The sequence below is a fragment of the Trichechus manatus genome, unplaced genomic scaffold, assembly GCF_000243295.1.
Source record: "Trichechus manatus latirostris isolate Lorelei unplaced genomic scaffold, TriManLat1.0 scaffold00015, whole genome shotgun sequence".
Classification (NCBI taxonomy): Eukaryota; Metazoa; Chordata; class Mammalia; order Sirenia; family Trichechidae; genus Trichechus; species Trichechus manatus.
Genome location: NW_004443951.1, coordinates 11,567,839 through 11,585,404, shown reverse-complemented (window position 1 = coordinate 11,585,404; position 17,566 = coordinate 11,567,839). Strand labels below are relative to the sequence as shown.

General features: G+C 42.4%; 1 protein-coding gene across 1 annotated transcript in view; it reads right to left on the bottom strand.

Annotated features, from left to right (window-relative positions):
• Window positions 1-17,566, bottom strand: part of EIF2B3 (eukaryotic translation initiation factor 2B subunit gamma) — a 147,664-nt gene that overhangs the window by 935 nt on the left and 129,163 nt on the right. The window contains exon 11 of the mRNA XM_004371808.2: window positions 11,895-11,998. Coding sequence (XP_004371865.1) covers window positions 11,895-11,998 — 104 coding nt within the window. The remainder of the gene's footprint in view (window positions 1-11,894; window positions 11,999-17,566) is intronic.

Below are 17,566 nucleotides of genomic sequence, written 5' to 3'. Positions count from 1 at the left end.
AACAACAGATACATAGACCAATGGAACAGAATTGAGAATCCAGACATAAATTCATCCACCTATGAGCAGCTGATATTTGACAAAGGCCCAAAGTCTGTTAATCGGGGAAAAGACAGTCTCTTTAACAAACAGTGCTGGCGTAACTGGATATCCATCTGCAAAAAACTGAAACAGGACCCATACCTCACATCATGCACAAAAACTAACTCAAAATGGATCAAAGACTTAAAAAAATATAAAATCAAAAATGATAAAGATCATGGAATAAAAAATAGGGACAATGCTAGGAGCCCTAATACATGGCATAAACACAATACGAACCATAACTAACAACGCACAAGCACCAGAAGAGAGACTAGATAAATGGGAGCTCCTAAAAATCAAACACTTACGCTCATCAAAAGACTTCACCAAAAGAGTAAAAAGACAACCTACAGACTGGGGAAAAATGTTTGGCTACGACAAATCCGATCAGCATCTAATCTCTAAAATCTATAAGCTACTGCAAAACTTCAACAACAAAAAAGACATATAACCCAATTAAAAAATGGGCAAAGGATATGAACAGGCACTTCAGGTGGCTAACAGACACATGAAAAAATGTTCACCATCATTAGACATTAGAAAATGCAGATCAAAACTACCATGAGAGATATTCTCACCCCAACAAGGCTAGCATTAATCCAAAAAACACAAAATAAAAAATGCTGGAGAGGTTGTGGAGAGACCAGAACACTTATACACTGTTGGTGGGAATGTAAAATGGTACTTAACAACTCTGGAAATTGATTTGGTGCTTCTTCCTTAAAAAGCTAGAAATAGAAGTACCATATGATCCAGCTATCCCGCTCCTTAGAATATATCCTAGAGAAACAAGAGCTGTCACACGAATAGATATATGCACACCCATGTTCACTGCAGCACTGTTCACAACAGCAGAAAGCTGGAAACAACCTAGGTGTCCATCAACGGATGAATGATAAACAAATTATGGTATATCCACACAATGGAATACTACGCAACGATAAAGAACAACAATGAAGGTGTAAAACATCTTATAACATGGAGGAAGCTGGAGGGCATTATGCTGAATGAATTTAGTCAGTCACAGAATGACAAATATTATATAAGACCACTATTATAAGAACTCAAGAAAAGGTTTAAACACAAGAAGAAAACATTCTTTGATGATTACGAGGGTGGGGAGGGAGGGTGAGGGTTATTTACCAACCAGACAGTAAATACGAATTATTTTAGGTAAAGGGAAGGACAGCACATACTACAGGGGAAGTCAGCATAACTGGACTAAACAAAAGCTAAGAAGTTTCCTGAATACAATCAAATACTTTGAGGGACAGAGTTGCAAGGGTACGGGTCTGGGGACATGCTTTCAGGGGACATCTAGGTCAACTGGCATAACAAAGCTTGTTAAGAAAATGTTCTGCATCCTACTTTGGTGAGTGGCATCTGGGGTCTTAAAAGCTTGCAAGCAGCCATCTAAGATGCATCAGTTGGTCCCAACCACCTGGAGTAAAGGAGAACGAAGAACACCAAAGACTCAAGGAAAGTAGTAGCCCAAGAGACATAAAGGACCACATAAACCAGAGACTTCATCATCCTGAGACTGGAAGAACTAGATGGTATCTGACTACCACCAATGACTGCCCTGAGAGGTAACACAACAGAGACTCCCAGATGGAGCAGGAGAAAGGTGGGGTGCAGAACTCAAATTCTAGTAAGAAGACCAGCCTTAATGGTCTGACTGAGACTGGAGGAACCACGGAAGGCATGGCCCCTGGATTCTCTATCAGCCCAGAATTAAAACAATTTCCGAGGCCAACTCTTCAGACAGGGATTGGACTGGACTGTGGGGCATAAACTGATACTCATGAGGAGAGTGCCTCTTAGCTCAAGTAGATACAAGAGACTAAACGGGCAGCTTTTGTCCATAGGTGAGATGGGAAGGCAGAGGGGTTAGGAGCTGGTTGAATGGACATGGGGAATCAGGGGTGGAAAGGAGGAGTGTGCTGTCATAGTATAGGGAGAGCAATTAGAGTCACATAACAATGTATGTATAAATTATTGCATGGGAGAGACTAAAAAAAAAAAAAAGAAATAGTGGATATTATTATTTTCATAAAGTCCAAACCCAAGGTCTTCCATGATCTGGTCCCTGCACATCTCTCCAGTTTCATCTCCCACCATTCCCCATTTATACCAACAAACCATACTGTTTCATAATGTTAGACCTCGGCACACGCTCTTCCCTCTGCCTGGAATGCCTCTCCCCTATTTTCTCCCATTGCATCCTTACTTACCGTAAGTGCCCTAGTCAAGCACCTCCAGTATGTATGCTTTCCTTTCCCAAATGACCGTTTTCTGCTTTGTGAAATCACTGTACCTAATACATAGCTCTCCCTCTACATCATTGTATCATCTCTACTTCACTATAAGCACTTTGAGGGCAGGGACGGTGTATTTATGATTATATCCCTAGTGTCTAGCATAGTTACTGGCACAAAAAAGATTTCAGAGGTTTTGAGTAATGATAAGGATAGGGTATGGCCACGTAAGTGGAGAGCTAAAGCTGAGAGGAAGTGAAGGTTGGTAGAGTAGTTCAAGGACCATGAAGCTGGGGGGTGGGGCGGGGAAGGGGGATTTGGAGAGTTCATTGATGAATTTTAAGTTGTTCAAGATGCTGGAAAAAATTTGTGTGTATGGAGGAAGATTATGAACCAGGGGCTAAAGCACTCAATAAATTTAGTGGAGTGCCCTGGAAGCTGGGCAATGATGGAGTGAAAGGTAAGAACGGGGTTAGCTTTCAAGGAAAAAGAGCTATAGAAAGGAGGCAGTGAACCAAAGCTCTGGAAGGGGCAGGAGGAGCCAGGGGCAGGCTGTCTCTTGCCTGGAGGTATGGGGCCGATGAAGGGGATAGGAGAGAGTTTCTCCAGTCTTCTATTGGCTCAGACAGAAAAGGCTGGCCACTTGGCTGAAAACAGATCTGGGCTAGCTTCCCACGGCCTAGAAAGGTCCAACACCTTTCTTGCCACACTTGGGAGCCTGAGTGTGACCCTGATAGGTGAAGCAGCAAATTTGGGTTTTTCCTGAGGCTACAGTTCAGCCTCAGAAAGGTCTAGTGTAGCAAAATGAAGATTCCTGATGATGGGACCAAGACAGACAGTGAGACATGTTTGGGTCTGTTCATAATGCCCATAGCAAGAGGTTGCCTTCTGCTCTCCTAGTAGAAAGGGGATCTCTGACTGAGGCTTTAGAGACCTTGAGGATTCAAATATGGCTCCTGTTCTGAATACCACTCCAGCTTTGTTCTTGCTACATCTCCTTTGCACCCTATATTCTAGATTTTCTAAATGATTTGCAATATCCAACACACCACACTGTTTTTGCTTATAGGTGCCTGTACACTGCTCCCCTTTGCTTGAAAGGTTCTCTGCTTTGAACATTTGGGAAACAGCCAAATCTTCTGAGATTTAGCCCTATTTCCTGCAAAGATGGTGTTCCTGATCCCTGTTGCATGAACTGACCAATTTCTCCTTTATGTTTTCAATTAACCCGCACAGTCTTTTACCATTGTACCCCTGATACTATACTACACTTATTTCTTTACTGGATATTAGACTGTGAGCAACTGGACATCAAGCAGCAAGTCATTAATCTTTATACCCCTAGCCTAGCAGTGTCTGGAATACAGTAGGCATTAATTAAATGTTTGCTGAATGTGTGTTTTGAGGGTTACGTGGGAATGTGGATGGAGGAAATGGAGTATGCATAGAGGAGCCGAAACCAAAAACTCATTGCCGTTGAGTCCATTCCAACTCACAGCGACCCTATATGGCAGAATAGAACTGCTCCACAGGGTTTCCAAGGAGAGGCTGGTGGATTCAAACTGCCAACCTTTTGGTTAGCAGCTGAGCTCTTAACCACTGTGCCACCAGGGCTCCATGAATGAGGAGAGCCTCCAATCTCCTTGTCAAAGAGAACATAACAGAAAGATCTGTACATTACAGTGAAGCTGCTTGAGGATCCAGAGCATCCTCAGGTCTATTTCTCTTTAACTTTCTCCAGTAGGAAGAGAAACTAAGGTCTAGGACTTTCACAATGTTTTCTGTTCTAGTACTAGATTGGGAAGAGGCAGCCTTATTTCAGAGGAAAAGGATAGGAAAGAGCAACAGAAGGTGACACTGCAGGAAAGGAAAGAGATTCTGAGTCAGAAAGACTTGTATTCTAATCGGACTTTCAGCAAATTACTACCTGGCTTTGAGCAAATTATTTCATGTCTTTGAGCTTTAGTATCCTCACAAAGTTGTTGTGAGGATCTGGTGAAATTATTGATGTAAAGAGCCCAGTATGGTGCTTTGAGAAGTATTGTTGTTGTTGTTAGGTGCCGTTGAGTCAGTTCCAACTCATAGTCAACCCATGTACAATAGAACGAAAACGAAACACTGCCCAGTCCTATACCATCCTCACAATTGTTGCAATGTCTCAGCCCACCGTTGCAGCCACTGTGTCAATCCATCTCGTTGAAGGTCTTCCTCCTTTTTGCTGACTGTCCACTTTACCAAGCATGATGTCCTTTTCCAGGGACTGGTCCCTCCTGATAACATGTCCAAAGTACGTGAGACAAAGTCTCGCCATCCTCGCTTCTAAGGAGCACTCTGGCTGTACTTCTTCCAAGACAGATTTGTTCATTCTTCTGGCAGGCCATGGGATATTCAATATTCTCTGTCAACATCATAATTCAAAGGCATCAATTCTTCTTTGATATTCCTTATTCATTATCCAGCTTTTGCATACCTATGAAGTGACTGAAAGTACCATGGCTTGGGTCAGGCTCACCTTAGTCCTCAAAGTCACATCTTTGTTTTTTTTAACACTTTAAAAAGTCTTTTGCAGTAGATCTGCCCAATGCAATACACTGTTTGATTTCTTGACTTGCTTCTACGGACGCTGATTATGGATCTAAGTAAAATGAAATCCTTGACAACTTCAGTCTTTTCTCCATTTATCATGATGTTGCTTACTGTTCTAGTTGAGAGGATTTTTGTTTTCTTTATGTTGCGGTGTAATCCATACTGAAGGCTGTGGTCTTTGATGTTCATAGTAAGTGCTTCATCTTTGCTTTCAGAAAGCAAGGTTGTATCATCTGTATATCACAGGTTGTTAAAGAGTCTTCCTCCAATCCTGATACCACATTCTTTTTCATATAGTCCAGCTTCTCAGATTATTTGCTCAGCATACAGACTGAATAAGTATGGTGAAAGGATACAACCCTGACGCACACTTTCGTGATTTTAAACCATGCGCTATCCCCTTCTTCTGTTCGAATGACTGCCTCTTGGTCTATGTACAGGTTCTGCATAAGCACAATTAAGTGTTCTGGAATTCCCATTCTTCACAATGTTATCCATAATTTATTATGATCCACACAGTCCAATGCCTTTGCATAGTCAATAAAACACAGGTAAACATCTTTTTGGTATTCTCTGTTTCTGGCCAAGATCCATCTAATATCAGCAATGATTTCCCTGTCTCCACATCCTCTTCTGAATCTGGCTTCAATTTCTGGCAGTTCCCTGTCAGTGTACTGCTGCAACCATTTTTGAATGATTTTCAGCTAAATTTTACTTGTGTGTGATATTAATGATACTGCTCGATAATTTCCACATACTGTTGGATTACCTTTCTTTGGAACGGGTACAAATATGGATCTCTTTCAGTCAGTTGACCAGGTAGCTGTCTTCCAAATTTCTTAGCATAGATGAGTGAGTGCTTCCAGCGTTGCACCCGTTTGTTGAAACATCTCCGTTGGTATTCTGTCAATTCCTGGAGCCTTGTTTTTTGCCAATGCCTTCAGTGCAGCTTAGACTTCTTGAAAAGTATAATCAGTATTATTTCCCTTTACTTTTCTCCCATGTTGGAAGAATGTGGCTGGGTGTGGCCTGGGTACTTTTGCTCTAGGAGGTGCTCCTTTCTATACTTTATAGTCATCTGCTTCCTTCAGCCAGAAGAATGGGAAAAAGGTCCAGACAATGTATACTGCGTGTGCTCAGGCTGGGGCTCGTCCAGGAGTATGACTGTCTATCAGGCCCCACCCCTAAGGTAAGGCTGCCACAAAAAGAATAAAGGAAATGCCTGTCTAGCTTTCCAAGACACCTCTAAAAACTCCTCTTTACCCTTTATCCTTCTATTGCCCTGAGTCAGGCCTCATCATCTCACACCAAGACTCTAATATTTGTTCTTCCTTCAGTCAATCTCTCCCTAATTTTCAGGGACACTGGGCTGTTCTGAAGATAGCCCCAGTTCCAACTAACACTTTTCTTGGACCTCAGTGCTCCAGACCAGAGAGGGGAAATCAGGTGCTTGGCTGGGGCAGACAACCCTTTTTTCTGCTCTGCCAGGCTCCATGTAACCACCTGAGCCTGCTCCATCCTGTCCTCCTAGACTCTTCCCTTTAGTCTACTCTTGGCCTGGGGGTGAAAGAAGACCTTGTTCACTGGGAGTCACAAGAGAGAGACTGTATCTGGAATGTTGAGGGTAGATGTATTTTCATGGAGATTCAGTAAGCTGGAGGGAACCCTGTGGACAGCAACAAGCAGAACTAGTTCTGCTTGACCAGGGCTAGAACACATTGGAAAAGCTCTGAGCTGGAATCAGATTGGGAAAGATTCCAAAGGGAAGAGTACAAGGGAGAGTGCTAAGTTGGGGAAAGGAGTCTCCGTTGCTAAGAAGTGGGCCACAAAGTCCAGGAGATACTGAAGCCCATGACATCCTAGGGGTTTGGCTAGCCCATCTCTTTATTCCTTGACTGGAGTAGTCATGCCTCAAACTCTCAACACCTGACATTCAGTTGTCATTCATGCATTCTACACACAGAATGAAAAGATGTCTTGCAAAGTAAAAGGAAGGTACAACATCATTACCTTGCTGGAAATGGGGAGGAGAGAAAGCAGAAATGGTGAGGTTCCAGGTTCCAGCATACAAGAAAGCAGAGGCCCTTTGGGGTGGTGGTGACAAATGGAGACTTCACTCATTTAATTATGCATATGGATTTTAAACCCTTTTGAAAACAACAAAAGGGAGCAACTCCTCCCTTCAGGAAGAGCTGAAAGAAGAAAGCACTGTGGGTGCTTCTACTTTTTGCTGGGCAAAAACTTACAAGGACAAAGAGGCAGGAAGAGGTGGAAGAAACATTGTGGGGGGCCACAAGCCCAACCCAGAAGACGACAAAGAAGACAGAGAAATGCAATGTGGAGGCAGGGGAGGGGACAGGACAAGGAGGCAGCGCCACACCAGCTAAGCAGCTGCTTTTGATACTCTGGGTACCCTTCCAAGGGAATGGAGGCAGAGAAAAGACTGGGGGTTCTGAATTCTATTTTCAATAAATTACCAACAGGTTATAATACCCTGCTCAAGAAACAAAGCTTCTCTGCAACTCAAGGGGAGATCTGGGTAAGGTGGTATGTTGAGCGGGAGAAAGGGTTAAGACCTGAGGTTCCCAAGGATCAGGAAGAGCAGGGATATGAGGCTGAATACATTTTTCTTATTGGTTTGGGAAAGAGGGACCAAAGGGAGAGAAGGGGCATCACTGATCAAAATCTCCTGGGAAGCCAGGAGTGGCTTTTTCCTCTGGTCCTTTTGGAGGCCATTTGGCAATAATTCAGACTGAAGACCCAGTTCTGTCATCCACTAACTACGTACCTTGGGCAAGTTTCAACTTTTCAAAGTCTCAGTTTCCACTTTGCCAAATGGTGTCAAGGATAACACCTCAGAGGGTTTTTATGAGAATTCAGTCAGATGGCATACGTGAGAACATTTTTAACCTGTAAATAACAGCTGTAAGCCAACAGCACTCCAGAAGTGCAGTGCCATGCCTCCTGTGTTGGAGGTGAAGCTGGTGTCCCAGCCCCCTCACCTAGGCTCATGCCCTCAGCCTGCATGTGATCTCAGGAGAAAGTACCAGTGGCTGGGGCACCACTGCTGACCCACATCCCTGCTCAAAGGTTCTCAGGTGTGACACTGGACAGAGTCTGCCACTAACTGAATGAAAAATACTAGATTAAAAGTGCCACCCTTCCTTGTACTATAGAATGAACACATGACCTAGGCTTGACCTATGGGATGCAGCTATTCCAGACCTTGGACTGGGAACCAGAAAGAATCCACTCGAAGACGTGGGAACCAGAAAGAATCCACTTCGGGTTGGTGGGTGGTAGGAGTAACAGTGCAAGCTGTCACATCCAGTGTTCACTTAGGAAGGCAGCAGTATCCTCACCAGACTTGTTTGGGGTATGATCTTAGCTGCAGCCCATTTTCTAAGCTTTTAGCTAGAAAATTCTGTGAGCTACCTAGTATCTTTCCAATGAACTCTTCAACAGCTTAAACTGGCCAGAGTTAGTTTATGATGCTTGTGATAAAAAATCCTGACACTCAGGAAAGGTCTCTCTCAGAAATGACGATTCTCATCTGTAAAAGAAGAAAGTTCTTGAAAGAAGAGAAGAAAGGCAGTGGGGATGAGAGCTGCACTTAGTTTCAAGTGGAGAAATTAGGTTGAAGGATGATTTCAGGCCAAGGCCACACGTCCTCAGTTCATTTATCAGTGTCTCATGTGGTTCTTTTATGAGCATAACCTTAAAAAAAAGCAAGGAGAGACCCCATGATAAATGCAACCATCTCACAAATGCCTTTCTTGGGACACTGACTTTGTGTCCTGTAATCTGCAAAAATAGGCTTTATGTATCCAAAATTCATTCACTCATTCACTCGTTCATTCATTCTTCTGCTTTTTTTTTTTTTCTCCTGGTCATCTACTATAAGCCAGGACCTGTCTGACAGCTAGGGATACAGAGAGGAAAAAGACAATCCCTGGCCTTGAGTATCTCAGTGTAGTAGGGAAGGTAGATAGATAATTGTTACAACTTGAAATACGTGCTTTAATAAAGGTGTGGGTAAATTTCAGGGGTGCAGAGGAGGAAGAAATACCCAGTTCTGCTGTGGGAGTCATGGGAAGGGACAGAGAAGGTTTTTGCAGAGGAGAAAACACCTGGGCAGAATCTTTAAGAGAGGCATTCCAGAGAGAGAGAGAGAAAGAGAGAGAGAGACAGATAGACAGAAACACAGACAGACAGACATGTGCAAAGGCATGGAGAGGAGCCACAGCACAGTGTGTATGAAAAACTCTTGATATGCTCCAGGAGTTGTGCATACCTGATTGCATTTAATTCTCACAACAATCCTCCTGGGTAGGTATTATTGTCCCAATTTTTCTAGTTAAGAAAAACAGACTTAGAGATTAAAAACTTAAACTGGTGCACATCCAGTAAGTTACACAGCTGAGATGTGAAACAGGTCTGTTTGATTCTAAAGCCCAAGAAGGAGGCATGCAACTTTAAAAAAGGATGGGGAAAAAAATAATGAAGGCCTCTGCTTAATGGAGAGAAGGAAAATACTGTAGAGTACAATCTTGTGGCATATAACATATACTACATTACCAAATGATAAAAAGCCCGACAACAAAAGCATTAATACATGATGCGAACATATAAATGCCTGACAGGAAGAAGCCCTGGCATGCACTACAGTAAGCAGGATTCTCATTCAGGGGACAGAGTACTTAAATCAGCCTATTTTTTGCTAAGCATCTTCAAAAATCGATAAAGGTAATGCCATTATACAAACTAACAATAACTTCACTTCTGCAAATTACTTTCCCAATCATAAGCACTCCTGTTAATAATAAAAGAAGCTATGGGGTTAAGTGTGGTTTATCCATGGCTACCTTTTTCTGTTAACACCTGCTTCCTATGACTTACTAGCTCTGTGATGCAGGGTAATTAACTTCTCTGTAACTAAGTATCCTCATTTGTAAAATGGGGATAATATTAATACTAAAAAAGGTCTATGGGAGGAAAAACAAACATTAAATAAATTTCATTCAGTTTTTTAATTTGTTTGCAAATTGAGGATTTACTACAATCATCCATCTGGATAGCACAGTGAGAAACAAAGACTACTGAACGATATTCCTAATCAGCGTCTTGGCACTGTAATATCTTACCCAGTGATACGAAAACAACCAAGTGGCTTCTACCAGTTCTAAATTGGCAGGGTTAATTCCTTTAGCAACTCCCTACCCAATCCTATTCTAGGGTTAGGAATAATCTCAAAAGGAATCAGCCATTCTTATTGGTCTTGAGCTTTGTATACTTTTTGGTTAAAACATTCAGCCAAAATATGGACAATTCAAATTCGCCCTGCCCAGCAGGGAAACCCTTGTCTTTGCATGTCTCTCAAGTACTACACAGTCCTTCTGCAGGCTACGGAACAGAAGAAGCTAATAGTACCGATTATAGCATCATCTCTAATGGCTCTGGATGTTACACCCTGCTAAACTCCTAGGCCAGGAGTCTATGGAACCACCTCCCTTAAATACCAGGTCAGAAGAGGCGCTCAAGGACCTAAGGAGGCCAGAGCTAGGTCCAGAGCCCTTGCTGGATTACTGGAGGTCCCTTTCACACCCATGGGCCATTGTAAAATATTGGTACCAATCTAGGACACTAGATATTTTTGTGTTTTTAGTTTTTTTTAAAATTTTATTGTTGTACTTTAAGTGAAAGTTTACAATTCAAGTTAGTCTTTCATACAAAAATTTATACATACACTGTTTTGTGACCCTAGTTGCTCTCCCTATACTGTGACAGCACACTCTTTCTTTTCACCCTGGATTTCCTGTGTCCATTCATCCAACTCCTGACCCTCTCTGCCTTCTCATCTCACCTCGGGACGAGAGCTGCCCATTTAGTCTCATGTATCTACTTGAGCTAAGAAGTATACTCTTCACAAATATCATTTTATGTCCCATAGTCCAGTCTAATCTTTGTCTGAAGAGTTGCCTCAGGAATGGTTTTAGTTTTGGGCTAACAGACAGGCCGGGGGCCAGGTCTTCCGGGGTCCCTCCAGTCTCAATCAAACCATTCAGTCTGGTCTTTTTACTAGAATTTGAGTTCTGCACCTCACTCTTCTCCTGCTCCATGAGGGACTCTCTGATGTATTCCCTATCAGGGCGGTCATTGGTGGTAGCCGGGTACCATCTAGTTCTTCTGGTCTCAGGATGATGAAGTCTCTGGTTTACGTGGCCCTTTCTGTCTCTTGGGCTACTCCTTTCCTTGTGTCTTTGGTGTTCTTCGTTCTCCTTTACTCCAGGTGGTTGGGACCAATTGATGCATCTTAGATGGCCGCTTGCAAGCTTTTAAGACCCCAGATGCCACTCACCAAAGTAGGATGCAGAACATTTTCTTAATAAGCTTTGTTATGCCAATTGACATAGATGTCCCCTGAAAGCATAGTCCCCAGACCCCTACCCCTGCTACTCTGTCTCTCAAAGTATTTGATTGTATTCAGGAAACTTCTTAGCTTTGGTTTAGTCCAGCTGTGCTGGCTTCCCCTGTAGTGTGTGCTGTCCTTCCCTTCGCCTAAGACAATTCTTATCTACTATCTAGTTAGTAAATAACCCTCACTTTCCCTTGCCACCCTCGTAACCATCAAAGAATGTTTTCTTCTGTGTTTAAAACTTTTCTTGACTTCTTATAATAGTGGTCTTATACAATATTTGTCCTTTTGTTGTGTTTGATAGTAAAGCTGTATACATGTATGAGATTATCTGTAACATAATTTCCTACAAATGGAATCGTTAAGTCAAAATTAAAAAATTTGATAGTGGTGTCAATCACCCTCTAAAGATGGCTGTATCAATTTATGCTCTCACCTGCAGTACATGTATGTACTAGTTCCTCACATTCTCAGCAGCACTAAGTATTATCCGTGCTAGTGTGATAGGTAAAAAAATGGCATCTGTGATCATAATTTGGGCTCCAATTTACCTTTGGCTTCAATCCTCTGGCCACTTCCAATTAGGCAATCCTTGATGTCTGCTCCCTTCTCGATCACAGCATTGTTACAGATAACGCTGCCCTGGATGCTGCTTCTGTAACAGAGTAACCAAGTTAGGAAGTGCCCAGGGCTCTCATCACCTTCCTCACTAGCGGTTCTGGCTCCCTCGTAGGCCAGGAACAGCTGGTTGGTTCAGTTAAAGGCTATATACCTCAAGTTATCATTAGAAGGCAGAATGGCTCAGCTAGGCCAAGAAGGACTCGGCTTTAGAGAAGGCTAGAGTTGGGATATACTCATAATGATCTTTTCCCCAAGGCCTGAAACGAGCAGACATCCTGACTTCAGTTCTTTAGGGACTGCAGACCTAGAGGTCTAAATTCCAACCAGCCTCTCCTCCTTTGGTCTGGGCAACCTGGGGCTGGTCCCTGGGCTGACCCATCCCTCTTGCCTCTCATCTGGGAACAAATATCAAATTTCATTTCAAGCTCAGATCCCGTGAAATATTCCTAGGACATAAACTATGCAAATAATAGGTGCTCCACAGTTCTTACCAAAGACTCTGGTTAATCAAAACCATACTCATTTAGGAAAAAAAAAAAGGGCATTTTAAAAACCAAAGACTATTCCAGACCCTAAAGTCACACTCCCAAGAACAGCACCAACGGCTCTTAGCATTTGGATGTGTTTAAATAGCATCTTCCTGGCTCCTGAAGTCTGGTGGGTGGAAAAAGGCTCTTTTGGAAATCATCACTAGCATTTATTGCATCCTTACTCTATACTACATATTCTACATATGTAAATACATATAGAAGCGATTCCCAAATCTAGCCATTTCATCAGAAAAATCATCCGGGCTGCATAACAAACAAAAACACCCTCAATGTCCTGGCCTCGTCAATCTTTTTAGTAGGTCTAGGATGGGGATCTTATGCATGTAAGTCAGAAAAAAAAGCTTCTGAGGTGATTCTGGGAGTTCTATTTTTACTTCTGCTGTAGTAAAAGTAACAACCACATTTTTCAGATAAGGTAACAGATTTAGAGAAGTTAAACCACTTACCCAAAACCATTTAACTGTCAAGTAGCAGATTCAAATTCAGCTCTGCCTGTCTCTAGAATCCATACATTTAGTCATAATGCCATACAAAGAAGATAGGGGGAAAAAGAACTGGAGGTGGCCTAGAATTGCTGAGTTGCTTTTTTGAGCCTAGATAGCTCTGTGGAAGGACCTCTGTCCTAACAAGTGAATACTCAGTACCCTAAAGAGTCAGAAGTGGGCAGCGGGAGGGAGGAGATGAGTAGGAAAGGTGTGAACACCTATTTAAACAAGGCAAAACAAAACATCGACTAAGGAAAAATTCTCAAGCAACTCAGGAGGCATGGAGCATGAGGCAAAGGGCATTCCAAGAACTGAAACCGTCGATGCGCAGGCCACTAAAGAGATTCTTCCCAAACGCCAAAACTTTAGTAAAATACGAAAAGGAATTCTAGCACTTTATGGCATTCCAGAGTCATCTTTATCTTTAAGAAGGTTAAAACCTGTTGGAAAGCAGTAAAAGGCCAAAACCACAGCACCTTCGTGGTGTGGGCTAGAGATGGGCACAGACCGTACTTAGTTTGCTTTTTGGCACAGACTTAGGATGCACTCAGTGGGTGGGCTTTAAGGACAATCCAGAGCTTTCCAACTTGCCCTCTGCCTTAGGCAAAGCAGCCCAGCCAGCAGTTAGGGTGGTTCATGCTCCCTGGGGAAAATTCCCCTATAAAAAGTTAACAAGGAAGTGTATAGAAAGCCCGAGACACAGAGGCTCCTGGAAGAGAGCTAGTTTGTCATTTGTCATTGAAGAGTCTAATTTCTTTTTCTGAGGTGGGAGTAGGGAATGCTTCCTACTCAGTAGTTTAAGAGCCTGAGAACACATGCTCTGGAGCTAGGCAAGGGGTAAGCATAGTTTACAGGTAAGAAAGAGCCAACAGGAACTCCAACAGCCATAATTAGAGACTAAACGGCTATTTTGGAATCCGGGATATAAAGGAGAACGATTTCTGGAAGGAAGAGGCTAGAATGACTGAGGTCAGATTTCCACAGCAATGGATAGCCTGGGTTTTCCTTATGTTTATTTTCCTTATGTCGGATTGAGGTCTTCAGAAACCTCCTATAACACTTATCTCATCCAGTATGTGTGACTTTCTCTGTCTGAGACAAACCACCACTGTCGAATCTGGAAGAAGCCCTGGTGATGCAGTGGTTAAGCACTCTGCTACTAACTGAAAGGTTGGTGGTTTGAACCCATCAGCCCCTCCGCAAGAGAAAGATGTGGCAATCTGCTTCTGTAAAGACTACAGCCTTGGAAACCCTATGGGGCAGTTCTACTCGCTTGTTATGAGTCGGAATCGACTCAATGGCAGTGGTTTAGTGGGTAGAATCTGGAGATGTAATAGGGAAAAAGAGGTTGGCTGATAGGAAGCTGGGGGCTCTCCTGAGACTCCTCCTGCTCAGTGGATCTGGTGGAAGGCTTCGTGATGTACACCTGTAAAAATGTTTACTGAATGTGAAGCTCTCTTCTGATCACTTGTTTCCTCAGTTGTTCCCTAGCAAGACCTCAACATAACAAGTCACCTCTGTTAGCAAAGCTGAAGTACTCTGGAAAATTTTCAAATCCAAAAAGCCTTTCCCATGGCCAGGAAGAAACTTCATGATCAAGGATTTTACTGGAAGTGTGTGTGCCTGCTCATGCTAGAGGGGATGGACCGACAGGACTAAATCAAACAAACCCTCTCCGGGCTCCAAATCACAGCAATAACTCCTCCTTTTTGCTCAGTGCCTAAGGAGGAAAGAGTGGTAACTTCCTTAAGCTGGAGAAAATAACTGGCCCCAGTGCCATGATTACAGTTTTTGCATCCTAGTATTAACTCTCAGCTTGGCACTAAGGACTCTGCTGTGCTAGGGCCTAGCTGTCTTCTCTAAAAAGCTGCTCAGAGCTGGCTAAGACTAAATATTGGGACTTTGGCCCTCATTTCTCCTTGGAGCTTTGGTGGAGAGGAGGCCGTGAGGAAAACACAGAGGTCTTACAGTAAGATCATTGCTCGGCCAGGCACATCACACTATACTCATGCTGTGGCAGCAGCCTGACCTGGGAAGCAAGAGTACCTCCAAATTCTCATTCCTCTTCTGGCGTTAGTTAGGACTTTTTTCAGTTCATTCCAGGGAGGAAAAGGAACTCACATATATCTAATATGTCTCAGTTATGGTGCAAAACACCTTACATTCATTATATAACTTACAGTAATACTCCCAGCAAACCTGCAGGGATGATGGTATTTATGCAAATTTTGGTTTTACAGAGAAAACTGAGGCTCACAGAGAGTAAGCAATGTGCCCAAGCCTACACAGAGGCAAGTGGCTCTCCGTGTGTCATGTGCTCCTGCCTCAGCTCTTGAGAGGGTAGTATTTGGCAAGGAGCCATTAAATTTCTGAGTAACTCTTTTTTTCCCCTGAGGGTTAGTTTACAGGCTTTCTAAACCTACTTATAACCCTGGGTGAGAAATGAATATGGAACTGGAGACATGTAGTTTTTCAAGGAGTGTAACCACGGCCTGCTTTAGGCCAACTCACTATTTCAGCCCAAAGATTATGGCTGAGTCCCTCCAGTGCTGAAGCATCCTACCTTAGCCCAAGGGGCCCTGGTTCAAGTGGTCCTCAAGATGAAGAACCACGTATTATTATTAATATTTTTGTTGCTGCTGAGCATATACACAGCAGAACATACACCAATTCAACAATTTCTACATGTACAATTCACTAACACTGATTACATTCTTTGAATTGTACAACCATTCTCACCCTCCTTTTCTGAGTTGCTCCTTCCCCATTCAAATAAACTCACTGCCCCCTAAGTTTCCTATTTAATCTTCCAAGTCGCTATTGTCAATTTGACCCCATAAAGATAGATCTTAAAAGAGCACAATGCTCAAGACAGACGTTCTTTCCTAGTTAAGCTAAACTATTTTTTGGTTTTAAGAAGAGTCCAGGGATATTTTTGGCTTAAGGTTTAAAGGTTGCCTCAGGGAACTATTTTCACAGGTTCATCTAGCATCCATGGCTCCAGAATGTCTGTACTCCATGAGAATTTGAAATTCTATTCTGAATTTCTCCCCTTTTGAACAAGATTCTTCTATAAAATCTTTGATCAAAATGTTTAGTAGTAGTAGTCAGGTACCATCCAGTTCTTCTGGTCTTATGGCAAACGAGGCAGTTGTTCATGGAGGCAATTAGCCATACATTCCATTTCCTCCTTCTATTCCTGACTTTCCTTCTTCCTCTGTTGCTCCAGGCTAATAGAGACTAATTGTGTACTTTGGATGGCTGCTAGCAAGCTTTTAAGACCCCAGGCACTATGCAAGTAACTAGGGGATAGAACAAAAGCACTAAACACCTTATTAGGCCAATTAACTGTGATGTCCATGAAACCATGACACTGAACCTCCAAACCAAGGAACCAAATCCCTTGAGGTGTTTGGTTGTACATAAGCAGCCTCAGCAGCTATTCTTTTTTTTTTTCTTCTTTTTTGTCGTTGTAAATATACGGATCACACAACTTTTGCCAATCCAACTTTTTACACGTGTATAACTTATTGACAGCAATTACATTAATAGGCTGTGCAATCCTACCCTTAATCAATGTGATTCTTCCATCACCATAAACAGAAACTCAGTACTCCATAAGCAATAATCCCCCCCGCCCCCAACCCATCCCTGGTAACCACTAAGAAACTTTGGTCTCCATACATTTGCCTGTTCTTGTCTTTTTATCTAAGCAAGGTCATACAACAGTTGTCCTTTTGTGATTGACATTATTTCACTCTGCATTTCTTTAAGCTCCATCCATATTGTAGCATGTATCAAGACTTCATTTCTCTAGCTGGCTGAGTAGTATTCCATTGTACGTATGTACCACATTTTGTTTATCCATTCATCCGCTGACCGGCATTTAAGTTGTTTGTATCTTCTGGCTGCAGTGAACAGTACTGCAATGAACATTGGTGTACAAGTCTCTGCTTTCAAGTCTTCTGGGTATATACCTAGGAATGGAGTTGCTGGGTCATATGGTAGTTCTGTTTTTAGTTTTTTGAGGAACTCCAACATTGTTTTCCACAATGGCTGTATCATTCTGCATTCCCACCAGCAATGGATAAGGGTTCTAATTTCCCCACATCTTCACCAACATTTGTTCTTTTCTTTTTTAATCTTAGCCATCCGAGTGGGAGTAAAATGGTATCTCACTGTGGCTTCAATTCACATCGCTCTGATGGCTAACGTGTGCTTGACAGCTATCTGAATGTCCTCTTTGGTGAAATGTCTGTTCAAGTCCTTTGCCCATTTTATGATTGAGTTAATTTGTCTTTCTGTTGTTAAGTTTTTGAAATTTTAAATATATTTTGGTCATTAGATTCTTATTGGATATATGGTTTCTGAAGATACTCTCCCAGTAGATAGCCTACCTTTTCATTTTTTTGGTCAAGTCTTTTGGTGAACAAAAGTTTTTAATTTTTATGGAACCATGTATTATTTTTAAAGAAATATTTCAGGCTTAGAAAAAAGTCTAGAGAATAACATAAACAACACCAGTGTATTCATCAAAGGCTCAAGAAACAAACAATGGAATTTGCT